This window comes from Alexandromys fortis, unplaced genomic scaffold (genome assembly GCF_014885135.2).
Source record: "Alexandromys fortis isolate MF-2015 unplaced genomic scaffold, M_Fortis_MF-2015_v1.1 scaffold_56, whole genome shotgun sequence".
Classification (NCBI taxonomy): Eukaryota; Metazoa; Chordata; class Mammalia; order Rodentia; family Cricetidae; genus Alexandromys; species Alexandromys fortis.
This window is the reverse complement of record NW_026067935.1, coordinates 10,237,937-10,264,091: the sequence shown is the minus strand read 5'-3', so window position 1 is coordinate 10,264,091 and position 26,155 is coordinate 10,237,937. Positions and strand designations below refer to the sequence as shown.

Sequence of the window (26,155 nt, the reverse complement as noted above, 5' to 3'; positions counted from 1 at the left end):
AAGAAAAGTCCTTACTCTCGGGAGACTCGTGTTCTATCGGGGAAGACAACGTGTGTATAAACTAATGTTTATTATGTAATCTTAGCCGGTGTGAACCACAATGTAGGCTAGACAGTGATGGTATGGAGAGGAAGGAGAAAAACTGAGGGGCCAGACAGGTGACATTTAAGCTGATATCCAAACACTAAGATGGAAGGACTCCAGGCAGAGGGAACAGTCAGTGCGAAATCCTGGACTAGGACTTTCAAGTGCCAGGGAGACCAGAGCTGGCTGCTCGGAGCAGACAGAGGTCAGCAGAAGAGGTGGGAATGGAGGTGTGCCCAGATGGATGTCTGACCGGCTGCCCAAGTCCAGCTAGTACATACCCAACAAACCCCTCAGTCCCTGCCCCCATCACGATATCATCTCCACTTCTCTTCCTGTACTTGGCCCCCTCATCTCCAAGTCTTTTCTTTTCCTTCTCTCTAAAGGAGGCTCCATCTTCCTTATGGTTTGGACCACTATGGCACAACCCCGGCCACTATGCACAACCCCGGCCACTACTGTCTCCTCTGGTCTTCTTGCCTCCTCCCTGGTCTACAACAGAAAGTCTCTAAAGCCTTTATCAGACCAGTTCCGCCACTGCTTCCTGAGACAAGTTCTCTTTCTCTGTTTTGTCCTTACATGTGCGCTAGCTCATCAGGCGCACAGCTTTTTCTCCTTTAAAGAAACCTGGAACCGACAGGTTTGCAGAGATGATTTGGGAGCTGGACACAGATACTTGGATTCAGACAGTTCACCATCTACTTACAGACCCCACAGCTGCTGAATGTATGGGCTTGCCAGTTTGAATTCGGGTTCTTCTGAGCATCAAGCTTTCTCCTAAAATCAAACAGGCCAACAACAATGTGGGCAGAGAAATGTTTTTACTGTGGCCTAACTGTTTCCAGCCCAAGAGCCTGTTCCTTGGCTTCCTTGGCATCTCAGCTTGGAAAGACGAGAGAGTTTGGGCCTTCTATGTAGTTGGCTTTCGGTTCCAGTGGGTCCACCTGCCCCCATCTCCTTTACCCTTTGTTGCCCGCTCATCCCCTTTCTCCCCAGGCTGTCATAGCCAGAACTTTGGTGCTGTCCAGTCTGGTCAGGAAGCGTTCCCGTGGGAACCATGCTGCCAACATCCGGCGAGGACAGGCCCCCGTTACCTGCCACCACTGCCTCTGCTATCAGACCCAAGAACAAAGGAGCTTGGTGCCTGCCGCCTGGTGGGCTGTTTGTCCAGGGCGAGGCCTAGCCTGGCACAGATGTTGAGTAAACAGGAGTGCCAACCTCACTACTCTGTCTTTCAATAAGCGAGTCTTTAATTGGGATATGTTGCCCCTAGGCCACCTGCTGAAAATTCCCCCTGGTCAACACCAACCAGCTTTCCAGGATGGAGAGGGCTATAGGGCAAGCCATCCCCCCTCTCTCTCTACCTCGGAATCTCCAACCCCACAATTGAGAGTTAAATAAGATGGTTTCTAGCATCCCTTCTGCGGACTAGAGCTTTGCTAGAGGTTTCTAGAAGCCTTTAGAACTTAAGAATGGAATAGGCCTCCCTCCTCCAAGCTCTATGCTGCCCAGGGAGACAGACAAAGCTCAGACCCTACCCAGGGAGACAGACAAGCTCTTTCAGAGTGATAGCTTCAGGCTCTGGATTCATGACCTCACCCACCCTGGGGGGGGGGCGGGATTTCCTGAACTGGAGTCTTGGGGTGGTTTATGGGCAAGGGAACAAGTCTATCCACTGTGCTTCTCAGGCCATCTTTGGCCCAGAAACCAGAAGGTAGGTAAGGAAGGCTCTGGGGGACCATGGGGCGATCCATGTCCCTTACCCACTTCAGACAGTGAGAGAATGCGTGGTGGTGAAGCCTTCAGAATTTGGTACACATCAGAACCATGCTGCAGAAACTCTGACCCTAATGTCGGAGGTGGGGAGGGATAACTCAAGGTTCTGTTTTGAACACACATTGATGTTCCTTAGTTCTTTGGTGACATGAAGTGGGGGTCTGTAGCTATGTAGTCCTGAGCTCCTCCTTCTTTTTAGCTGGATGACTTGGGGCAAGCTGCCAAATCTTTGTACACATGAGTTTGTCTCTGTCTTTTTTCTTTCTTCAGTTTTGTCTTAAAAGGAGGCTATAATAGCCCCTACCTTGAATAAGTGCAGGCTATTGTTTAGGGTGTTTATTGCACCTTGTAAATGTTCTAAGAAATGAGCCGGCGGAAATCCATTGCCAGAACCTGGAGGTTCCCTTTGATGTTTCTGAGGACAGCACCCCTCTCACCCACATAGTCACAGATTCTGGCAAACTCTTTCCCCTAAATACACTTCAAACTGGTCCTTGTTGGCTCCTCCTCAGAGCTATCACCCTCGTCTAAGCCACCATCCTGACTACTGCAGGGTCCCTTCACTAGCTCCCAGGATTCTGTCTTGCTTCTGCCTGTTCATCCTCCCCAGGTCAGACATGCCAATATGATAGGGCAATGCCCCCTGTTTCAAACTATCTCTGAAGAAGGCTATAGAATGTATACATCTATGGGGACTATAGAATGAGTATACATATATTATATGGGGACTATAGAATGTATACATATACGGGGACTATAGAATGACTTGCATGTATGTATATGGGGACTATAGAATGTATACACATATGGGGACTATAGAATGACTTGCATGTATGTATATGGGGACTATAGAATGTATACACATATGGGGACTATAGAATGTATACATATATGGGGACTCATTCTATAGCACCAACACCCCTACTTTTCAGCCTCTTTCTGCCTCTCTCATCTCTGACTCTACACCCAAGCTATTCTGAATTTTCAGATTCTTCGATTCTAGGTCTTATCACACTGGAAATATGCGCATTACTCATCTTTCATATTGTCACTCAGATGCCGTTAGCAATGATCCTCATGTGTGCTTCAAAAATCTAGGTTCTTTCTCTGCAGGAATGCTTGTTACCCCTGGCTGTGAGCTTTAAACGTGCCTCCACAGCTCACATAGCTCAGGATAACACGGGCTTCTCTGCCCTAGCCGGTCTTTGATACATTGGGGGGTTGGGAGTGCTCAAAAGTATTTATTAAGCAAATGATCACATCTAAAAGAACGAATAAATAACCCTTGAGAAGCCCTGGGAGCAGTCTCTGACAGTGTGGGTAAACTCCACAACCAGCCCTTTTCCCACTTGCTAAGGCCTATGCTGGGTCTGGACGTGCATGGGAGAAAAAAAAAAAAAGCTAGACAGAGACCCAGGGGTCTGCTAGCCACAGGAGGGCGCCCCCAGCTCGTTCTATCTAGTTATCACCTTCTAGGACTCACGCTGGTTACTAATCGCCAATGGGCGAAAGGGGTGGGATTATCCGGCTGATGGACAGTGTGGCTCCGCCCAATCTAATTCATCTTTTCCTTAGCTCCTCCTGCTCCAAGCCCCAAGACACCGAGGGTGGGCTCGGTGGAGGAGCGGCCAACTGAACTCCAGCGCAGTGCTCTCCCTGCAGAACCAGCTGGCTGGGCGGTCTGTGAGTGGGCGGCCGGCCTCTGGGGGCGTGGTCGGAGTGTTGACAGGCAGGACAATGGGCCCGCCCCTCTCGCCCAGAGCGGCCGCTCCAACGCGAGGACCAGTAGAAGTGAGTACGTGAGCGGCGCAGCTAGATCCCGGCTCCTACCTCGGACGGCGCACACACCCGGAGCCCGGGATCCGAGCTCGGCCCGCCGTGGACTGTACCCCGAGAGCCGCGACCACCTGCGCCCTCTGCCTCCCGAGTCCTCCAGCGTCGAGTCACGCAGCACCCCGGATCCTCCTGGACCGGTCTGTCCAGATTCCCGCGGGACCGACCTGCCGGCATCTCCCCGGAGCGCGGGGTTGGGCGACACCTCGGTTACGGAGCCGCCCGTCTGCTTTGCGCCCCCTCCCTGCCGGGATCTCTTGGACCGTACGCGAGCCTTCTTCTCGGGCGCCCTCGGCCCCGCCGGCGCGGCCCCGCTCGGCCCCCCGAGCGCTCCGGGCTATGGCCCGAGCCCGCCCGCCGCCGGGGCTTCTGCCGCTGCTCGCTCGGCTGCTGCTGCCGCTGCTGCTGTCCGCCGGCTGCTGGGCGCTGGAAGGTGAGCGGCGTCGGGGTCCTGCGCGCTATTAGGGAGCCCCGCCGTGTGGGGCCACGGGCTGAGCACACGTCCAAGGAGGCTCTGGGCTCTTGCGGGCGCCGCAGCCTTGCTTGGAGGAACTGCTGGCAGCTGGACTCAGCACCATCTCCCAAAAGACGCAGTTCGGCCGTGAGTTTTTGTGGGAATAGCCTACACTCTCAGCAGAGAAACGAGACCCTCGGGGTTTCGCACCTCGGAAGGCGAGGAAATGTGGGCGACCCAGCAGACAAGGCAGGGGCTGCGGGACTGGACGCTTGGGCGGGGTGAAGCGAGACTCCCCGGGTTGGGGGGCTGCGCTGGTTGGGAACCCGTTGGAGTTAACTGTGAGCGTGTGTGCACCCGGCTTTGTCAGGGGATGGCTGCGGGGGTGGAGAGGCGAGGGGCCTGTCATTGTTTATGGTTTCTCAAGTGCCAGATACACATGAGGTGTGTGTCTGTTGTACACATTCTCGGACCCACCCCACCCCCACTTCTAGCAAGACCCTCTGTGGGCTTGGGCTTCCATTGAACCTCATAAATGAGGGTTTGCCCGGGTAGCTCCCGAGCTGAGTGGCTAGTAGTCATCCGCGGCGGGAAAAGGTCAGCCTTGTCTGTGAGTTCTGTGAAACCTAAGAGTGCTGCTGCTGCTGAGAAAAGACTGAACTTGAACAAACAAACAGCCCGAGTGTTACTGGCCCAGACAAGAGAGCTCACACTTACGCCACTTGACATGAACCCATAGGGAACACCGGCACAGGTCACTAACACAGGCTAGAGTCACATACAGTTCCCCGGTGTTAAAAAAAATTGTAAACCCTTTCAGAGAGGAGTGAAAGCTTCCCTTATTGTGGAGTGGGGGAGCAGCACGGAATTTGAGGGAAAACTGGTATATAGGCAGTACTTAAGGTTTGGTGTCTTGAACAGATCTCGACACTTTTAGTTGAGGAACAAAAACATGAACCCTATGAAATTTGGTTCCGTCCTTAAATTCACAGTGTAAACTTAAAGACTGGAATTTAAAAATCGCTAAAACAGTTCTTAGAGGTTTTGGTTGCTTTGGAATTTCCTCCAGTGGGGAAATTGTCTCCATTATTTTGGAGCCCACTGTGCTGACAGATTTATTCACCTGGGTAGACACATGCAAATTTAGACAGAGACACCACCGAGGTTGCACCCACACTTAGACACTCACCCACATGTGTGTGATAGGATCTCAGGCGTGAGAAGCCAGTGTGGGGCTTTGTTGTTGATTGCCTTAAGGGTGTGAGCCAGGGAGCCTATGGAGTTCCCAGGTCTGTGACTGTCTTAGCTCAGGAGAGGCAACACGGGGCACATGCACTCTGGGACATACACTTAGCAGAGCTGTGTGTCACCTGTCCTATGGCCCCTTTTGTGGAGTGTGGTAGGTAAAGGTGCAGAGTGGAGTGTGTGGGAAAGTGTGGCTTGGGGAAGATGAGCAAGGCTACCTGAGGAGGCCCTTCCCTTCCTCCTGTTCTTCCCTCACATCCTCAGACCCATTGCAGGCCCTAGCCAGTAGCTGGTCTCCAAGTCTTCTGGGCCAAGGAGTGACTGAGAGGCCCTTATGAGCAGCTGTGAAAAGGAGTCAGAGCAAGTGCCAGGCTGAGGGACGCTAGGCCAGTGAGGGTGTCCCTGGAAAGTGGCGGGGCCTACAAGTGTGGCTTTCATCATTGCCTTCATTTTTGTGAAGAGAGAAGAGACATAGGTGTTGAGTAGAGCCCACCCTTACATCTACCTGCTTCCGGTTCCTGCTCTCACATGGGAACTGTACCAACCAGACTGAATTGTTAGTGTGTGGACAGGACTTAGCTCAGTTGTTGCTATTCAAGGACTAGCTGTTGCTATTACTATTATTACCCCAGGGTGGCTCTTAGGGGAGCTGTGAGAAGTGTCCCTCTCCTGCTGGAGGGGCTGAAAGGAAGAAATGGGGAGGAAAAAGCTGGACTGGAAAGCTGAGGCATAGGAGGAAAGAGATAAAGAGACCAGACCCCTGACCAGATAGCAGCTGTCTTCTGGGGCTTGGAGTAAGTGATGGGTGGACTTCAGGTCCTGGAGACTGTGTCCAGTGTGGCCTCTGATGACCCATCACCAGCTCCCAAACTTGTCAGGTGGTTTGCCCTTGTATTCCGGCTCTCTGCAACAGTGTCATTGCGTGAGACTCCGGGTGCTGCCCATGGTGTACCCACAAATTGGGTGCTGCCTGACGCCAGGTTCCTATTTGGTCTCTGCACACTTGGAGTTTACCAAGATTCCAGGATCTCATCTTATTTTTCCATTCGGGTGGAATCAGGATGTTACTAGTCCTTTCTGGCTGAAAAATTGCCACTCCCCCCTTTACACTTCGACTGCCCCACAGCGCAGGCGCAAACACACACACACAGAAACTGCCCTGGGAACTGTGAGGCCACTTCATCGCTCACTTTTCCTTTAAGCATTTTTCTCTGGTTCTTCGTAGCCCAGATCATTCTACCAGTCAAGACCATGAATAAGTGGGCAAGGGGTGTTCCGTGGGTGACACAAGCTGAGAACGGGGCCTGAGAGGAGGACTGGTCTGAGCCACAGGTCAGTTGTATGTATCTGAGAAAGGCCCAGCTGGGAGTCAGCCTTTCTGTGAAAAGAGAAAGAGCTCCGGCTTGTAAGAGGTGGGGTGGGGACATCCCACTTAGCCATGCTAGTTAAGTCCTCACTGCAGAGGAGCTGGCCCTGGGGGAGAAACAGCAGCAAGCGTCTGTCCTCTGAGGTTAGCCGGTGTGACCCTGAGAATGTGGGAACTGCCAGGGGTCACAGCCCCGGATTATGGTGGATTGCTTTACCACTTCTTTCTCTTGTCTCTGGGATTCCTCCAACCACCGCCCCCTGCAGCCCCCACCCCTGTTCTTATTTGTCACCAGAGCTTCAGATCTGAGGAGAGACAGCAGCAGGCATCTAGGAGAGCCAATTTGTTTCTCATTGCCCTGCTCTCGGCCCTAGCAGCTGAGAGCTGAAGCCTGGGTTGTTGTGGGCAAGGCCTCGCCACTAGCCTTCCACTAATCAAACAGCAGAAGAGGCTGAATCACCAGGCCTGCATAGTTTGAAAATTGTAGGCCTGCCTGTTGTGCTGAGTCAAACTGGTTTGTCAGGCTTGGGCAGGGGGAGAGGTGGCAGCTGGGTACCTGATGGGGTGGGAGTGGCCCCTTGGCCCAAGGGCTATCCTAAGGCCAAGTCTCCCATGGCCTTCCGCCTCAACTCCTGGTTAGACCACTGGACCAGCAATCCCAAGGAGAGATGGAGGCCTCCTGCCAGGGCCAGCTGTCTACGGTCCAGGCTGACTGGCAGAGCCGGCCAGGGTGGGAACATTGAGGCCCTTGGGCTCCCTGCCCTGTGTTTCTCCCTCTTCTCCTTCTCAGGTTTATTTAATTATAAATCCCCATGATCTGAGGGGAAGAGTGAAAAACAAAATGTGTTCTCTGTTCGGAGACGGTCCCCTCCCCACCATCCCTGATGTGGGGACCAAGGATGTGAAAGTGGCCCTGGGGGGGCCAGGCAACTCAAAACAAACCAAAAAGAAGTAACAACAAAAACCTCCATTACAACTACCTGCTTATGTGCACACACACACCCCTCAGATCCTAGAGCAGGGTCCCCCAAACCCTTGCCGGCTCAGGCCTTCCCAGCTGGTACATGCACACACACAAACTGACAGACACATGACTGGAATAAGAAATGGGGAGCCTTGATCCCCTGCTTGGGAACAAGGTAGGGACTGTTAGGATGAGGACAGCAGGGTACGTTTTCTCTGACCTATCACAGACTTCAGGGCACCCCTTTCTGCCCAGACCCTGTCCTCCTCTGCCCACCCTACCCCCTGCTTTCCTACTACCTCAGAGTCAGTTTGGGTTTAGGCCAAAGGCTTCTTAGTTCTGTCTCTGTTTTTTTTGTTTCTTGGGTCCTCGGTGGCTCTTCTGCTCCAAGGTGGAATATTCTGAGTGACTTGGAACCAGGAGGTGCTGTGGGGTCTGGTAATGCAATAAAGTTGAGTGGGCCTGACCCTTCACCAGGGCAGACAGCAAGGCTCTCAGCTTGCGTTCTTGCACTGGTGTGGTCAAATGAGACCCTCAGAGACAAGCCTGGGCATCCACAATGCCCCCATCGGGGCAACTTTCCAACTTAAGTACGCCAGCTCCTGAGTCAAACTGCTGAATGGCGCTTCCCTCCTGAAGGCTTAGGACTCCTCCACACACTGCCATTTTTGCTGCCAGGGAAGTGGCTGGCTGCTTAGGCAGGGGCTATACCTGGGGAGGCCGCACCCAGCCACGCCCAGAATCATCTCAATGCCCCTGCCCCACCCCCAGCCTTGTGACCTGCCTGACAGCTCCTGCCTCTTCGAGGACAACAGGAAGCTGAACCGGGGTTGCCCTGCTTTTGTGAGAGGCAGGACGAGAGCACCTTCTCCCAACTCTTCCTTTGCTCTACTACAGATACCCCAAAGAGAAACAGCAGACACGCGTGCTCAGTGTGTGTCTGCTGCATGTAGACCCTCCAAGTTGTCACACTTACTTTAGTGAGAGTGGTGCTTTTTTTTAGGGGAGGGGGGCAGGATTTCTCTGCATAGCCCTGACTCCTGGAATTCCCTCTGCTACCAACTCTTAGGGATCTTCCTGCCTCTGCCTTGAGTGCTGGGATCAAGAGTGTGCGCCAGCACCTCCAGGCTAATGGTTGATTCCTATATTGCATCTTCATGTGCCTTCATGGGGCTGTAGTATGTTTCCATGTGACTGTGTAAGAGAGGGTTATGGTCTAAGAAGGGAAATCTTTATATGCAGGACTTGTAGCTGTGCAGTTATGTGTGAGGACGGTGTCCTGTTGGATTGGGTGTGCCTGTCCTTAGGAAGGCTGTGTGGCCGAGAGTCTGCCTAGAGCTAGCTGGTTCTGTGTGGAAGGCAGATTCGCTGCCTGGGACTGGCTAAGGAGGCTAATCCATTTGTGCCATGTGCATCTGTGTCTGAAAAAGACGGACTAGCTGTGTGGGGGGCCGTGTGCGTGTTCGCTGGTGGCTATGGCTCTGTGTGTATTTGTCCACCATATGTGTTGACTTGCCCTTCTTCGGTCTCGGTAGTGGGAAACAAGCCCAACCGCTGAGAACTGGGTCCTGCCTGGGCAATTGTGTTTGTCTACAGGTGAGAGCCACAGCGTCGCTGTCACAGCTCCTTGCTATGGCTGTGGCCCTGTGGAAAACGGAAAGGGTGTTGCATCGAAGCCCCCGTTCTAGATCACCAGCCTCCCAGTGACTTTTCGGGGTCTTGGGGTGGCCCCCCTTTCTTATCTCCTTCCACAGCCACCTGGTGGGGGTGGGCCCGGTGTGTAAGCAGCAGCTAGGAATATTTGGAGGTTTGCTCACGTTGCTCTTTTGTTCTTAGCCCCTGTGCTGTGTCTTCACGGCAGAGAAAAGATCTCCCTTCCGGTACCATGGGCAGATGGGTGCTATAATCTTCAGCCAGCCCTGGGTACTGATACTCTGTCTGCCCTAGACCTCCCTCCCGTGCTTGGGGCAGACTACAAGAAACAGGCCCCTCCTCTCCCCAAAGAAGTGGGGAAACCAGAGCGGCCCGCCCCCTCCCCACCCGAGTGACCGGAGCCCGGGCCCTTCCTCAGGCACACAGGCCTGGAAACCCAAGTCCTCTCCTCATTAATGGGAAAAATGTGCCGAGATTGAGCGATGGCCAAAGGCTGATCCCCTCCCTCCCTCTCCAGAAATTAAACAGAAATGAAGAGCCTCCCTCTCTCCCTCCTCCTGCGCCCGCCTCCTACCCTCCCCTCTCTCCTCCCCCTCCCCTCCTCCCGGAGCCAGCGCAGGGCTTGTTTTAAACTGTGGAGGAATCTGGCTGGAGGGGGAGGGGACTGAATATTTGGGTTTAAACAGTTCCAGATGGGTTTGGCACAGGCTGAGCAGAAGGAAGTGAGGGAGAGGGAGGTGGGAGGCAGCGCGCGGGAGCAGTGGGAGCCCTTGCCTGCTCCGGCGGGCGGGCAGCGGGCGGGCGGCGGCGGGCAGACAAGCAGGCGGACTGGCCGGCTGGTTGGCTGGGGGAGGGGGTGTGCTTGGCTCTCCGCGGATCGGCTGTTCCCAGAGACAGGACTATTCCAGGCTGCCGGCTGGGGAAGAGGCCACTTGGCACTGGCACTCTCCATCTCTGTCGATATCTCTTTGGGCCTCCTTGTCTCTTCATCTTACTGTCTGTTGTAGTCCGCTGCCCAGCATCCCTGCTGTCTGGTCCCAGCCTGCCAGAGTCCCTCCTGCTTGGCCCATCTTCTCTAAGCTCCTGCTCTGCCTTCCTATCTCTGGGCCCCTGCTTTTGCCCAACTCTGCTTCCCTGAAGGACCGCCTGCCAGATGTGTGTCTGTTCGTCTGTCTGCCACAGAAAGCTAGGACAACGTTCCATGTGGCCGGCCCTGAAAGGACCACCAGCTGTGTAGCTCTAGCGCCTGGCTTCCCGCAGTGCATGCCTGCTACACTCTACCCCTGCGCTACCCATCCACTGGCTTCTCTGCCAGGTTCTGCAGGAACATGTGGGGTTCAGATCTTCTAGGGACCCTCGGCTACCCCACCAAGATGTGACATGACAGGCTCTCGAAGTTGTGGGGCAGCCCTGCCCATCAAACTCAAAGTTGAGGCTGTCTTGACTCTCGGGCTACAGGGAAGAAGTTGGGAGTCCTTTCCTTTCCCGGTATCGTGCTAGGTCTGATCTTGGAGTCACGCTGTCTTCAATTGTCTAGCCAAAGCTCAGAACTGCTGGGCTTTGGGGGTGCAAATTTGTGTGTGGAACATTCCCCTCCCCTGACTGAGCTAACGGACCTGACTGGAAACACCAACTTCGGAACAGAGGGGGGCTAGCCCGGAGACAGGGAGGAAGGCAACTCACCTGACTTGGAAATCCAAGAAAGGTTTCCTGGAGGCAAAAGTTTGGTTGGGATGCAGTTTCTAAGCTTTGTTTGTTTATTTGTTTTTAAGACAGTTTCGGTGTGTACCCTAGACTAAGCTGAACCCCCACCCTCTCAGCATCAACCCAATGGTGCTAGGATTACAAGCATGTGCCTCCCCACCCGATCTCTGGTCCCTTCAGAAGGACTGGCTACTGAGTCAGCTGGACCTGCACTTGCTCACTTGAGCTCCGGTCAGCGCCTTGCTCCAGTCCTAATAGCTTTACCAGACTACACCAACTCTATTTAGGCTTCAGTCTCCTGTAGAGGACTGTGAGCAGCGGTTTCTCCATGGTTCTCATGAAGTTTTGAACCAAGTCCTGGGCATCAGTGGCCCCTTTTTCCTCAGAGAGCATCCGCGCTTCAGCCCCCACAGGTGGCTGAGTGGGAGGCTGGGAGCAGGCCCCGGCCTGCTGCAGCTCTTCCCTTCCCTCCCCAGGGCAGTGTGTGAGGCTGGGCCTTTGTGCTGGGAATGGAGTCAGGGGAGGCCGGGACTGCAGGGTCTGAAGCCCACAGCCCTTTGTTCCAGGATAAAGGCCCTGCTGGCCCCTTTGTGTGGAGATTAGCAGAGCCTGAGGTGTGTGAGCCAGCCTATGCTCCAGCTTAGTTACCCAGGCCTGGGGTCAGAGGCAGGCCTCTACCCCCAGCCAGCTAGACTGACTGACACCTTTGGAATTATGACACCTCTGGGGATGACTTCAGGGTCACCTCTGGGGAAAGGAAGGGCTCTTTGGAGATTTGGGAGAGGTTGTGCCTGCTGGGAACTGTTTTCTTACTGCCTTCTGTGGGTGACTTCCTCATTCTGAGGTCGGCTGACCCAACGTTTCCTCCTGATGTCCCCCCAGAGACCCTCATGGACACGAAATGGGTGACATCTGAACTGGCATGGACATCTCATCCAGAAAGTGGGGTAAGATGTCCCCATCTTCTCTACTGACTATTGGTTGATGTCACACCTTCTCCCTCCAAGGTCCGGAGATGGGCTGCCTCTGGCCTCACCTCCTGGAATGTTCGCGTCTCTCATTCTTCTGTCTGTTGTTCCATCTTTGTCCTGTTACCCTGACCTGGTGGCACTTCCAAGTCCATCCATCCAGACCATCCCCCTCCCACCCAGGAGGCAAAGCTGAGCATAGTGGCACGTGCCTTTCGTCACAGAGGCAGGAGGATCTCTGTGAGTTCTAGGACAGCATGGTCTACATAGTGAAGTTCCAGGACAGCCAGAACTACATAGTGAGAACCTGTCTTTTGGGGCGGGGGAGGAAGGAAGGAAGAAAGGAAGGACCAGGAAGCCTGGGCCCCAGCTCTCTACCACACTGTGAGCCTCGAGCAGGGCGATTGACTTTTCTGGGCCTCAATTTCTTGACTATTAAATTCCTACCATTCTAGTCTCTCTCCCTCTGCTATTGGAATGAATGTCCCCAGGTGGCCTTCGTGGCTAGGCTGAGCCCTGGGGCCCTAGGTGTGCTGACAGTCCAGGCTCTGCCGTCACCGGGCCACCTGTGATGTGGGCTGGTCGGCCTCTTCTATAAGCCTTGGATTTCTTGTGGAATTTTCGTGGCAATGAAATGTGTCCGTAGTGTCGACAGCCAGTGTTCACCAAATGCTTTCTCTGTCAGGCCAGATTAGCCAAGTTGCGCTGTTTAGTTCCTCGCAACCTCATTTAATTCCAGTCAGCCCCACTCGGTGACGAAACCGAGACCCCCAAGATCACACACACTTAGGACTCAGCCCAGGCTTCCCAAGGTCCCAGTGCTGTTCTGGGTGCTCTCTTCCCTGAGTTCTGTATTCCTTGGGTATGTTAATCATCTCTTGGTTTGGGACCAAGAAACTGAGGCACCAAGTAAGCTGGGTTTACATGGTCACCCAGTAAGCTGGGTTTTGAACCTGTGTATGTATGCTCAGCCACCTGCCACAGAAGCACCCCATGAGGTAAATGCAGCAGCCCCAGACACGAGGGAAATGGCTCATTCTCTTTTTCACTTGGTCCACACTCAGTGGGAAGAAGTAAGTGGCTACGATGAAGCCATGAACCCTATCCGAACGTATCAGGTGTGTAACGTACGTGAGTCCAGTCAGAACAACTGGCTTCGCACGGGTTTTATCTGGCGGCGGGAAGTGCAGCGCGTCTATGTGGAGCTCAAGTTCACCGTACGGGACTGCAACAGCATCCCCAACATCCCCGGCTCCTGCAAGGAAACCTTCAACCTTTTCTACTATGAGGCTGACAGCGACGTGGCTTCGGCCTCCTCTCCCTTCTGGATGGAGAACCCCTACGTGAAAGTGGACACCATCGCACCGGATGAGAGCTTCTCCCGGCTCGATGCCGGGCGCGTCAACACCAAGGTGCGCAGCTTCGGGCCGCTCTCCAAGGCCGGCTTCTACTTGGCCTTCCAGGACCAAGGTGCCTGCATGTCACTCATCTCTGTGCGTGCCTTCTACAAAAAGTGTGCATCCACCACCGCCGGCTTCGCACTTTTCCCCGAGACCCTCACGGGCGCAGAGCCCACCTCGCTGGTCATTGCCCCCGGCACCTGCATCGCTAACGCTGTGGAGGTGTCAGTGCCTCTCAAGCTCTACTGCAATGGCGACGGGGAGTGGATGGTGCCCGTTGGCGCCTGCACCTGCGCTACTGGCCATGAGCCAGCTGCCAAGGAGTCCCAGTGCCGGGGTAAGTGGGGCCTGAGGAAGGAGGGAAAGAAACGTAGACTCGAGGAAGAGAGGAGGAAAACCAAGTTGAGGGCGCACTCTGTGGCGGCGCACTTGCCTGGCATGAACGAGTCTCTCTACCTGCAGTGCCCAGCGCCAGAGAGCTGAAGCAGGGGAGATTAGGAACAAGAGAGATGGAGGCTTTAAGTGAACTAGAGACCTTGTGAATGCTTGACAAGTAAGCCCCTCGAATGAGGGCAGACCTTCGAGGCTGGCAGGGATGCCCTCTTGGTCCCGTCCCCAGTGTCCACTTCATGGCGAAAGTTCTAGAGGGGCTCTGCTATGGGTATCACTTTGTCCTGAGGGTTCATGTTTCCTTGGAGGCCGTGTGTATGGCAAAGTAGTTAGAGGCTGAGTCCCTCCTGTCCCCAGTCCTCACTTTAACCACTTCTGTGAGCCTGTGCAAGTTATCCGACCATGCTAACCTTGGCTTCCTCCTGCAAAATGGAGCAGTAGTAGAGATTGTCTCCCAAGACTGTAAATGGGGATGAGCAAATGAGTCCCTGCCCCAGGAGCTCGTGTCCCCCTCTGCTGGGAGTCGCCGGTCCCAGGAGTGTGCAGACAAATGGAGGATAGGGATTGTTCAAGTCCCTGTTCACAGGGCGGGCTGGAGACTAGCCGAGTCTCATCAGACTTCCTGATCTACTGGCTTCCCAGCCGTTCTCGCCTGAGCCTCACCACTACCATGCAGAGTGATTCCAGTTCTCTCCCTATTTTGCCAAAGAACATGGAGACTCAGGGAGGTTCTGCTGGGCCGGCCTCCCAGCTAGGGAATGTCGGAGCCAGCTTTAAATCTCCACCCAGAGTTGAAGTCCCGGCAAGGAGTGAGGGTCTTGTCCACTTCTCTGTGGAACTTGTGATGGTGCCTCCCAGAGTGGGAATGGCTCTTATCATAGCCCCCTGTGTGAGTGGGCCAGGCCATCAACCTGGCCTGCCTTGTGAGGCCCCGGTTTGGGGTTGCCTCACCGGCCCCCCCTCTGCTTCTCTTTAGGAACCTGCTGGAAACTTACTCTTCCCAAGTGTAGTAAGCGGGTGGGGGTGATGAGCCTGACAGCCTGAAGAAGGGCTAACACTCTGCAGGTCCCTGGCAGGAAGTGCAGGCTGGTTCCCATAGCAACCAGGCTGGCCTGGCCTCTGCCCCCTCCCCCACTGGTTCAAAGAGCTAGGATGGAATATCACCTTCATGAGGGGAGATTAAACCCTAAAGAAGAACACAGCCCCAGCTCTAGGCCTCAGAAAGCTTGGTGACCCCTCCCTCCCAGAGGTCATCACACGGGTGGATTGACAAGTCACTTCGGTGTGGCCAGGACAGTCCCCAGTCATGCCCGTTATCCTGTCTCCAATTCCAGTGCCCCTTTCACTCTGTAAATATTCTGATTTTTAATAATAAATACTATGGCCACCCTACGCATGGGGAATGCGCAGAGCCTGTGCCACAGGGACGAATATGGTTGGCAGAAGAAATGGGAAAGGGTGTTCAGGACTCTGGGCTCAGGAGCCGCTTGGGACAGGTCCCCTGGGGGCTTTGAGACTTTGAACCCCAGGTGACCCCTGCCTTCTTTCTGTTTTCTTGCCCCCTCTTTCCTCCTCTTCTTACTCCTGCCCAGCCCTCACCCCTGCCCTGTTACTTGGCGGGTGGGAGCAGAGGTTTGCCGGGAGCTGTCTGCAGAGGGGGCCCTACCTCTGACAGTGGCACTATCCTTGAGGCTTCTCGAGAATTATTCTCTTGGAGTGTCCTTAGAGAAAGCGGGTACAGGGTGTGAGGCCCACCCGTGGTCTCATCCTATCCCCTCCTCTTCTCCCTGCCCTGTGTCAACGAATCAAACTGTCCAGGTGATGGACTGATGTCCTCTAAGGCACACAGGTGGGGGGTGGGGGATAGGAATGAAGAGGGATCTGCTGACGGGGGTCTCTCTGAGGCAAAGGGGCCTTCTACAGCTGTAGCTGGAGTTGGGCAACACAAGCACTGCTCCTATGGTCTGGGAGTTGGAGGGGCTAAGACATAGGCTGGGAATGGCCAGGTTCTCTCAGAGGAGGGAAGGTTGGAGTGTCTGCAGAGAAGGGACATAATATGTGCCGTCCTCTTTTCTCTTGCAGCCTGTCCCCCTGGGAGTTACAAGGCAAAGCAAGGAGAGGGACCCTGCCTCCCCTGTCCCCCAAATAGCCGAACCACCGCTCCAGCTGCCAGCATCTGCACCTGCCACAATAACTTCTACCGTGCGGACTCGGACTCTGCCGACAGCGCCTGCACCAGTGCGTGAGCTCCTCTTCCCCTCTGCAGGCCTCTCCTTCTGGGGCCGGCCAGAGAGCTGAAGGCACTGAGATAGCCCCTTCTTCTAGATGGGGAAGCTGAAGCTTAGCCGAAGGCAGTGAGATAGCCCTTCCTTCTAGACAGGGAAGCTGAAGCTTAGCCGAAGGCACTGAGATAGCCCTTCTTCTAGATGGGGAAGCTGAAGCTTAGCCGAAGGCAGTGAGATAGCCCTTCCTTCTAGACAGGGAAGCTGAAGCTTAGCCGAAGGCACTGAGATAGCCCTTCCTTCTAGATAGGAAAACTGATACTTTGGGGGTTAGATGATTTGCAGGAGACGTCTCCTAGCAGGCAATTGCTCTTGAATGAGAACCCAGCTTATCCCAGCTACCTGCATTTTAACTAATTCCTGCTAGCAGTTGTCAGGAGCTGGCTGGGGACCTGCTAGCTCATTGCTCCTTTGTCTGCTGCATTTCCGGCCCAGATGTAGCCATAAGAGGTCCTACAACCTAAGGGTGTGCTGGTCCCTGCTCTCTCCCTATCTTCGCCTTTGGTACACTAGACATTGTACCAGGTGCAGTGGATATAAAAGAGAGTAAGGTATCACTAAGGACCTTAGCATCACATTGTGGAAACAGATAATGACCACGTAGTTTGCTAAATGCTGAGCCTCAAAATGATGGGAGAGGACAATCAAGATAGGCTTCTGGGGGCGGGGGTAACACTGCTGTACGTCTTGTATGGTAAACAAGAATCCTGTCTCCCCAGTGAGGAAGTAAGTGCAGGAAGGTTTTGTGCTTAGGATTAAGTGTCCAAGGCAGAGTGGGCAGGAAGGTGGTCCTAGGCCTCCAACTTATTTCTCCTTTTATGTCCCCAAAGCCGTGCCATCTCCACCCCAGGGTGTGATCTCCAATGTGAACGAGACCTCACTGATCCTTGAATGGAGCGAACCCCGGGACCTTGGTGGACGGGATGACCTCCTTTATAACGTCATCTGCAAGAAGTGCCACGGAAGCTTGGGGGCTGGGGGGCCCGCAACCTGCTCACGCTGCGACGACAACGTGGAGTTTGTGCCTCGGCAGCTGGGCCTGACGGAGCGCCGGGTCCACATTAGCCACCTGCTGGCCCACACACGCTACACTTTTGAGGTGCAGGCAGTCAACGGTGTCTCAGGCAAAAGCCCTCTGCCACCCCGCTATGCAGCTGTGAATATCACCACCAACCAGGCCGGTGAGACGGGGACCTGGGTCTTCTCACCATAGCTACAGAGGCTGAGGGTTCTTTAGGAAGGATGCCCAGGCTCAGGAGTCCTTAGTCTTCCTTTCTCTTCGCCAGCCCCATCCGAAGTACCCACACTCCACTTGCATAGCCGCTCGGGGAGCAGCTTGACTCTGTCCTGGGCACCCCCAGAGCGGCCTAACGGGGTCATCTTGGACTATGAAATGAAGTACTTTGAGAAGGTAAGAATCACAAGGGGCAGGAGGAGACTTGGGGCAGAACAGGGACAAGACTACGCCCAGATAGTATTAGGGACCTTTGGGATCCGAACCAAAGCACCGGGCAAGCTTGATGATGGTTGAGGGTCAGTCGGCTCTAAGACCTACCTGAAGATGCCTCCGTTCTCGTGGCTTTGCAGAGCAAAGGCATCGCCTCCACCGTGACCAGCCAGAAGAACTCCGTACAGCTGGATGGGCTGCAGCCTGATGCCCGCTACGTGGTTCAGGTCCGGGCTCGCACAGTGGCGGGTTATGGACAGTATAGCCGCCCGGCTGAGTTTGAGACCACGAGTGAAAGAGGTACACCCCTATGCCACTGCATGCCAGCCCCTACGCCAGCTCATCTTTCTCGTGCCTTCACTCACCGCCCATCCTTCATCTCCAGGCTCAGGTGCCCAGCAGCTTCAAGAGCAACTCCCCCTTATTGTGGGCTCCACCGTAGCCGGGTTTGTCTTCATGGTGGTTGTCGTGGTCATCGCTCTCGTCTGCCTCAGGTACTGGCAGGCCATGGCCGCCCCACAGACTGACTCAGACTCCCTTCACAGCCGCAGCCATCCCGGGCCCCCGGCTTTCCTCGCCTAGTCCAACCCACCCTGTCTTCTGTGCTCGTCCCTGCTCCCAGAGACTCCAGCCCCTACCCAGAGTCCCGGGATACGACCACCAGCCATGGGTTCCCACACCAAACCCTTGCCTTCTCTACTCTGCCCCTGCAGGAAGCAGCGCCATGGCCCTGACGCAGAGTACACAGAGAAGCTGCAGCAGTACAGTGAGTGTCACTCTGTCACCAGTGTCCAGCTCCCGTAGGCTTAGAGACTCCCTTCCTTCTTCTGACTGGCTGCTTCTAGTAGAGTTCCATTTCTTGATCCCTCCCTCATTCCAGGTCCCCTGAGCTTGCTAGCCCTAGAGTCTAAGATGTAACCCCTGTCCCAAAGGCTGTAAGTCCTGTGGGAACAAGGTACCGCCCGCACACAGGAAATAATTAGGTGCTAACTCCTGTTGCAAAGGACACCAAGAGTTCAAAAAGGAAGGCTTCCTAGAGGAAGTGGCCGGAGGAACAGGGTTTACGTTGGGGGAGGAGGGCATTCCTGGCTCAAGGAGCCTCTGGAAGGAAGTGAAGGGCGTGGAGTGCCCGGCTGTGTGCCCGGCTGTGGGGGTAGTGAGAAGATTGGTTTGACAGCTGTGAGAATGCCAGGCTGAGAAGGGTGGCCAGCCCTTTGGAGGGTCCTACACAGCAGGCAGAGTTTGGACTTGACTCTACCGCAGGTAATTGGGAAGGCTGTCAGTTGTGGAGGAAGACAGTGGACGTATTGTTCCAGGAAGACACCGGGCAGCTGGGTGGGAAAAGCGCAGGGGCAGAGAGCCCAGCCGGGAGGCTATTGCAATAGTGTTGAAGGCCTGGACGAGGCTGGGCGGTGGGAGGGAGCCAAGGGAAGGATGAACTGGAGAGAAGCGAGAAGCATGATGAGCGATGAGGGAGGAAGACAACAAGAAGAATCCTGGGCGTCTAGCTCATGTGGTTCCTCAGCATTCTCATGGGGGAGGGGCGGGATACCTGCCTGGTACAGAGGAACTGGCAGGCTCAGCAAGGAGGCCGTCAAGAATGCGCCCAGCAGGGCTGGTCCCTGCCTATAAACTCCCTGCCTATGGCCTGAAGTCCACCCTCTTGTGCCCGCCTCCCCCCCCCCCCCCCGTAGTTGCTCCTGGGATGAAAGTTTACATTGACCCCTTCACCTACGAGGATCCCAATGAGGCCGTCCGAGAGTTTGCCAAGGAGATCGATGTGTCCTGTGTCAAGATCGAGGAGGTGATAGGAGCTGGTGAGTAACCTGGGAGCAAGACAGGGATGGGTGGGACACCGGAAGACCCCAGAAACACTGTGTGACCTGTGCCTGCACCCCGCAGGGGAGTTTGGGGAAGTGTGCCGAGGCCGGCTGAAACTCCCTGGCCGCCGGGAGGTGTTCGTGGCCATCAAGACGCTGAAGGTGGGCTACACCGAGAGGCAGCGGCGGGACTTCCTGAGTGAAGCTTCCATCATGGGTCAGTTTGACCACCCCAATATAATCCGCCTAGAGGGTGTGGTCACCAAAAGTCGTCCAGTTATGATCCTCACTGAGTTCATGGAGAACTGTGCCCTGGACTCCTTCCTTCGGGTAAGAGCCGCTTCCAATCCTCTTCTCTCCTGAGCCAGCTAGGTCGGGCCAGTTATGCCCACCGTCAAGTCAGAGACCCTGTTCAAAGTCCACACATCTTGGGAGGTAGAATGGTATGGGGAAATAGCTGGCTGAAATGCCAGCTCCTCTCTTAACTGCCTGTATAATCTCAATCCGGCAGATACTTGCCTTCCCTAATCTCAGGGACCGCAGGGATGCTGCACATGAGCCGCACGACACAGAGTAGGGCAGCTGACAACTGTCTCTGTTTAACACATCTGTACACTGCTGAAAAGCATGTTCTCAGAGGGCTTAAAGAAAGCAGGCAAGCAAGCTAGGGGCCTGTGGGGAGGCAGCAGGCCCCAGCTGAGTCTGCCTCTTGCCTCCAGCTCAATGATGGGCAGTTCACAGTCATTCAGCTGGTGGGCATGTTGCGGGGCATTGCTGCCGGCATGAAGTACTTGTCCGAAATGAACTACGTGCACCGTGACCTCGCTGCCCGCAACATCCTCGTCAATAGCAATTTGGTCTGCAAAGTGTCTGACTTTGGCCTCTCCCGCTTCCTGGAGGATGACCCCTCAGATCCAACCTACACCAGCTCCCTGGTACAGGAAGCACCTGGGAGGGACTTGTGGGAGGAGAGGGCTGGCCAGGCTGGGGGTCAGCCTCGAGGCACGAGGTGATGGGCATTTTCTCCCATCGCCAGGGAGGGAAGATCCCTATCCGCTGGACCGCCCCAGAGGCCATAGCCTATCGGAAGTTCACCTCTGCCAGTGATGTGTGGAGCTACGGAATTGTCATGTGGGAGGTCATGAGCTATGGAGAGCGACCCTACTGGGACATGAGTAACCAGGATGTGAGTAGAGCTGAGGAAGAGTGGTCGCTTGGTGGGCGGTGGCAGGGTATGGAGGGGCGCTCACGTCAGATTCCCTACCTTTATCCAGGTCATCAACGCTGTAGAGCAAGACTATCGGTTGCCACCCCCCATGGATTGCCCCACTGCCCTGCACCAGCTCATGCTGGACTGTTGGGTGCGGGACCGGAACCTCAGGCCCAAGTTCTCCCAGATCGTCAACACATTAGACAAGCTTATCCGCAATGCTGCCAGCCTCAAGGTCATCGCCAGTGCCCCATCTGGGTCAGTGTCCTAACTCCCACAATCCGACAACCCGAACCCTACTCCCCAGCCCTCTGGATGTACCAGGTCACTCTTCTTTTTTTTCTTTTTTTTATTTTGTCCACAGCATGTCCCAGCCCCTCCTAGACCGCACAGTCCCGGACTATACGACCTTCACGACAGTGGGCGACTGGCTGGAGGCCATCAAGATGGGGAGGTATAAGGAGAGCTTCATCAGTGCTGGGTTCGCATCCTTTGACCTGGTGGCCCAGATGACTGCAGAGTAAGTGTACCCCCGAGGTGCAGGGACTGTGCAGGAGCTCCGGCTGAGCCCTGGGTGGCAGGCAGAAGGGAAGGGACTGACGGCTGCATTTCTGTCTCTAGAGACCTGCTGAGGATTGGGGTCACTTTGGCAGGCCACCAGAAGAAGATCCTTAGCAGCATCCAGGACATGCGGCTGCAGATGAACCAGACCCTGCCTGTGCAGGTCTGACACTGAGCTCCACCCGAGGGGGGTTGCCACCCCCAGGACTGCACGAGGATTCTGACCAGCCCGCCAGACTTTGGGTTGTCTGGCCTTTGGCTGTGGTCCAGAAGATGGAAGTTTTGGGGAGGACCCTTGCTGTGACTTCTCCAGGCCTGTGCTCCCTCCCAGGAAGTGTGCCCCAAACCTCTTCATATTGAAGATGGGTTAGAAGAGGGGGTGATGACCCCTCACCAGATGCCTCGGGGCCCAGGCCTTCCTGCTCTACAGTGGGGAAATCTCCACAACTCAGATTTGGCTGTGCTTCAGTAGTGGAGATCCTGGTAGGGTCAGGTGGGGGTAAGCCTGGGTTCCTCAGGCCCCAGCCCTGGCAGGGGTCTGCCCCCACCAGGTAAGCAGAGAGTATCCCCTCCCCCAGGAAGTGGAGGAGGGGACTCTGGAAACGGGGAAATATGGCGCCCCATCCTGAAGCCAGCTGGTACCTCCAGTTTGCACAGGGACTTGTTGGGGGCTGAGGCCCTGCCCCACCCCTGCCCTTGGTGCTGTCGTAAAAGGGCAGGCAGGAGCGGGCTGAGGAGCAGCCCTTGCCTCCCAGAGACTGACTCACAGAGCCAGAGATGTGTGTGTGTGTGTGTGTGTGTACATGTGTGTGTGTGCGCGTGTGTATGTGTGTATGGGGGGTATGTATGTGTGTGTTGTACACATGCTTGCCTGCACAGAGAGCATGAGTGTGTACAAGCTTGGTCCCGTGCCCTGTCGTAGGGCCACCTGGGCAGACAGCGAAATAAAGGCAATAAGATGACTCTTGCCGTTCTCCTTCCTCCGCCCAAAGTGGGACTCCTCGATTCCTCGTGTTAATCATTCCTGGCTGCTAGACCTCCGCAACTTCCTGGAGTCGGTGGGAAACTACAGAGGCCTAGCCAGGCCTAATTTCTCTTTCATAGTTCAGCCCCATTGTGTCGAGCGTCCGACAGACTTCTCAGAAGTGGCACGTCAACTGAGGCCAGCAAGCCATCCCAGAATTCTTTGCTTCTGTGGCTCAAGGCAGCAGAGTCCCTGAGGGAGAAGAGGGGGTTTGTCAGTTCCCAGGGTCCCCTGACGAAGTGTAAGACGGGTCATTTACAGACAGAAAGCCAGGAATGCCTCCTCTTCACTAAGCATTTAGTGCGTCCAATCTTGGAGCCAAAGGCCCTGCTTACTTCCACGTCTTATTTCAGGCTCAGTGTGACCCAGGCACAAAGAAAGGGAGATGTTCAGTCACATGATCAATCCCCAGCTGGCACCGGAGGCAGAGGCTGGGATTCCCATCTACAGCATGCCTGCACACTGGCAGGGCTTGGGAGATGCAACACAAGGGCCAGGAAGGGGTCAAGAAAGCCTCTAGAGTCAGGAAAACTTGTGGGGGTGTCAGGACGTGAAAATGAGCAAGGGGCATGGTTTCTGAATAATGGACTGGGCTTGGGTAATAAGTGTATCTTTCCCAGCGGTGGAGGGAGCAGGTATGAGGTCACAAAGAAACGCAGGTCCTTTTGGCAGTAAACTTAAAAGGGGTAGGGTATAACAGAGGCAAGCCTCCGGCAGTAAGCTTAGATGCTTCCTAGAACAGGTTTCTGAGGTATCTGCAAATCCTAACTTAAGAGTTTTCCTCAGAGGGGCCAGGTAAGTCTAGAAGCATGGGCGGGCGCGCGTGCACACTCACACAAGCACGGTTCAAGTGTGGAGACCTCAGTCACAGGGTTCACTGCCTCCAGGCAGGGCAGGGCTTCCTCCTGGAAATCTAGGTGGCTGCGGGGAACTGCAGGCCTAGGAGAGGCGTTAGCTGAGGCTTTAAAAGGCAGGTGATATGGGAGTTGGTCCGTAACTCCTCCCGGGTCCCTCACCTGCTGCTGGCAGCAAGGGCTCTCAAGACAGCCTCTCTACTCCACACTGCTTGCTTTCTGTACCCAGAGACTTGCAGTGGATCCTTACCTTGAGGGAGACACACCCACAACATGGAGCCTCAGTAGCCAGCCCCTGGGCTCCTGTGAGGGGGAGGGGCAGGGACACTTCTGTCTCCTTCCCACACTGTCAGTGGTGTAAGGTGGCTTCGGCACACTTGCTGAGGGCTAGCGATTCACACTGCCACTCCCTACTCCTCTCCAGGGGCTCTGGATCAGTGAGGGATCTGTGGCCCACGTCTCCTGGGTACATTTTCCATTGTCCCACCCCCCAATGCTGACTAGAGGGCTCCACCCATGCAGGGAGGCCTGGATCTTTAGGGCCAACTTGAGTCTAAGCCTGGTGGTACATGGATGCTCGGCTGGCTGTGTCCAGCTCAGTGCACTGGACATTTCTCTCCACCAGTGTGCAGATGGTTTCCCCTGCCCTCACACTGTCTCTCGCCACTGCCAGAGGACACAACAACAGGTACTCAACAGGCACAAACAGGTGCTCAAGCCCATTCCGTTACCCACACACTGTCCTTGGTCTGTCCACCCTAGCGCCCCACCCCCACCCCACCCCAGCCAGGGCTTCCCGGGACTCAGAAATGAGGGGATGGGCCTGCAAGGCCCACTGCATTCCTGTCAGTGTACACAGCCAACTGGTATTTGGTCCAGAGGCCTGGGATGTGTTCAGACCCCAGAACCTCAGAACAAGGTTACTCAGAGAAGCAGGGCCTTGGCAGAGGAATAGAGAGCACCCCAGGAGGGGTCTAGCTCCCCTGCAGGCAGATAAGGAGTGGGGTAAGGAGGTTTTAGTCTGTCTAGTCTTCGTTAATTACACACTCTGGAGCAGAAGATTAGCTCTCCCTGAGTCAATGATTTAAAAGGGAAGCCGGTGGGGGAAGGGCCCTTCCCCGCTGAGGCCAGGTGCTGAGTAAGAACCTGGCAGACCTGGGCTAGTGGAGTGGGAAGCACAGCCCACACAGCTCAGGCAGGTGCGGAGCAAAAGGACAGCCCTCTTTCTAACGTGTGACCTCGGCAGGTTGACATCAAGGCTGTCATCTGTTAGAAGTGTAAGAATCATTTCTATGCCATGACATTGTTACAAATGCTCAATCTCATTAATAAATGTAAGGTCTGTATCTGAGATGGTAGTATGTGCTAAAAAGAAAAAAAAACCTGTTCGCTCTTTTTTTATTATCATTTATTAATGTGAAACTTGAAGAAAATATAGAAGCTGGCGGGAAAATAGTGGCTAGTGCTTAGAATATAGCAGGGTCAAATAGAACAAGGCACTAGGGGTAATGCCAGCCCTAGTCTCTAGAAGGAAAGGCTAGGCTGCCTAAGGAGGAAGGAAATGTGTCCTGTCGAGGAATAGAGGACCAACCGCTGCAGGATCAGCTCAGCCCTGGGTGGGTGGGGCTGCTGGGACCTGGGTAAGAAAGTCAGTAAGAGTTCAGAACTGATTAAGGGCAAGTGGCTGAGGGAGGCACTGTAGGCACTCATTCTTCAAGTGCCTGCTGGACGTTGACTACGCTGGAGCACTGGGGTGGGCATCAAAGACACTGAGAAGCAAGAGGAACCAAATGCCTCTAAGAACCTAGAGAATGGGACCGGAATGTGATTGAAACAACCGCAGGAAAGCTGCATAGACCAGAAATATGTCTGAAATAAAGTTGAGTTTTGTGGGAGCTGTCAGCAAGGTTGGGGGCTCTAACCAGTTATGGGATGCCCAGCAGAGGGAGCTGGGGGCCCCCATTCCCGTCAGGGTGCTTCTGTGTGTCTGACCTTCTAGCGTCTGACCTTGGGCATTCTCCATTCCCTCATTCCTGTACTCAGCACACACCTGCGGCAGGAGTGGGGGTGAGGCTTCTTCTACAAACCAGTTCTCCTTCCGGTGAGGGAGCTAAGAACTGGGGCCACCCACTCCTGTCAGCCTAGGGTGCCAGTCTCAGGCGTTTGAGCCTTGGGCTTGCCATTTGGCTTTTGCAGCCCCCTGCCCTACTTCCATGCCACAAGGAACACTTGTCTGGGATTGTTTCTGAGTGCACACTTCTAGTCTCTCTTGAGAATAACTCAGAGAAGGGCTTTGACTTGCCCATGGCCAAAGAGGGAGTCACTGGCAAAGACCAGCACTGAGTCCACTCTAATTGGCCACAATTCTGTGTTCTTGCCACTGTGTCGGGATAACTGCAAGGGAGCCCAGGGAGTCCAGAAATGCTGCACCCTATGGCACTTAGGGTGGCACCTGCCTCCAGGAGCCAAGGGCCGCCTCCGTGTTGGCTCACATAGAGGAGGAGCTGGGCAGCCACTTGCTGGTGGTACTCGCTGGGAGCACAGGCCAGGAGAGGAAGAGGGTACTGGCCTGAGGCAAGGGCCCAGAGTGGGAAGGCGACTCTCTCCCTTGCTTCTCTTCTGTGCCCTTCTCTCTTGTTTGCCATTAGTCATTCTCATGGAGAAGGAATGAAAACAGAATCTGGATCTAGCTAGAGGTGTGTGCTGTGACGGCAACCGGCAAGGCCCAGGCCTACCTGGGACGGAGACAGAGGCAGGAGAGGTAGAAGGCAGCTCTTGCCCCTGACTTTCCCTGCTAAGGAAACTGAAGTTGGGACAGGTGGGAAACATAGAACATGCCCTAGGAAGCCATGAAAATACACGGGGATGCGTGGGAACTGGAGCTGGCCCATACACAATCACCCTGCCCCCAGGCCCCGCCACAGTACTCCGCACATCCTGTCCCTACACTTTTGAAGGTGCCTCCACGGTTGGGAACTTCCTATTTTTACCATTTCCTCTCAGCTGGGCTTCTGAGACTAGGTACCTGACAAAGGGGACTGTTTTGTTGGCTCCAGCCCCATGACTTTCACACCCAGATGCTGGCTGCCCCAATGGCCTCCTGCCCTGCCAGGATCCTGT

At 54.9% G+C, this 26,155-nt stretch overlaps 1 protein-coding gene across 1 annotated transcript; it reads left to right on the top strand.

Moving 5' to 3' along the window:
- Positions 1 to 3,903: 3,903 nt before the first annotated feature.
- On the top strand, positions 3,904 to 22,119 carry Ephb3 (EPH receptor B3). Its single transcript, XM_050146608.1, has 16 exons — positions 3,904 to 4,126; positions 11,962 to 12,026; positions 13,112 to 13,784; positions 15,920 to 16,075; positions 16,950 to 17,300; positions 17,406 to 17,530; positions 17,707 to 17,866; positions 17,952 to 18,060; positions 18,280 to 18,332; positions 19,261 to 19,383; positions 19,469 to 19,716; positions 20,106 to 20,321; positions 20,423 to 20,572; positions 20,661 to 20,854; positions 20,961 to 21,116; positions 21,218 to 22,119. Exons 1-16 carry the CDS (start codon positions 4,033 to 4,035, stop codon positions 21,324 to 21,326), a joined length of 2,982 nt encoding a protein of 993 aa, XP_050002565.1. The 5' UTR covers positions 3,904 to 4,032; the 3' UTR covers positions 21,327 to 22,119.
- Positions 22,120 to 26,155: the final 4,036 nt, after the last annotated feature.

Bases quoted from the DNA above. Each gene is read 5' to 3' on its own strand.
- Ephb3 (XM_050146608.1), top strand. From the start codon at position 4,033: ATGGCCCGAGCCCGCCCGCCGCCGGGGCTTCTGCCGCTGCTCGCTCGG. The intron at 19,717-20,105 runs GTAAGAGCCGCT...TCTTGCCTCCAG, and splicing joins CCCTGGACTCCTTCCTTCGG to CTCAATGATGGGCAGTTCAC. The intron at 20,322-20,422 runs GTACAGGAAGCA...TCCCATCGCCAG, and splicing joins CAACCTACACCAGCTCCCTG to GGAGGGAAGATCCCTATCCG.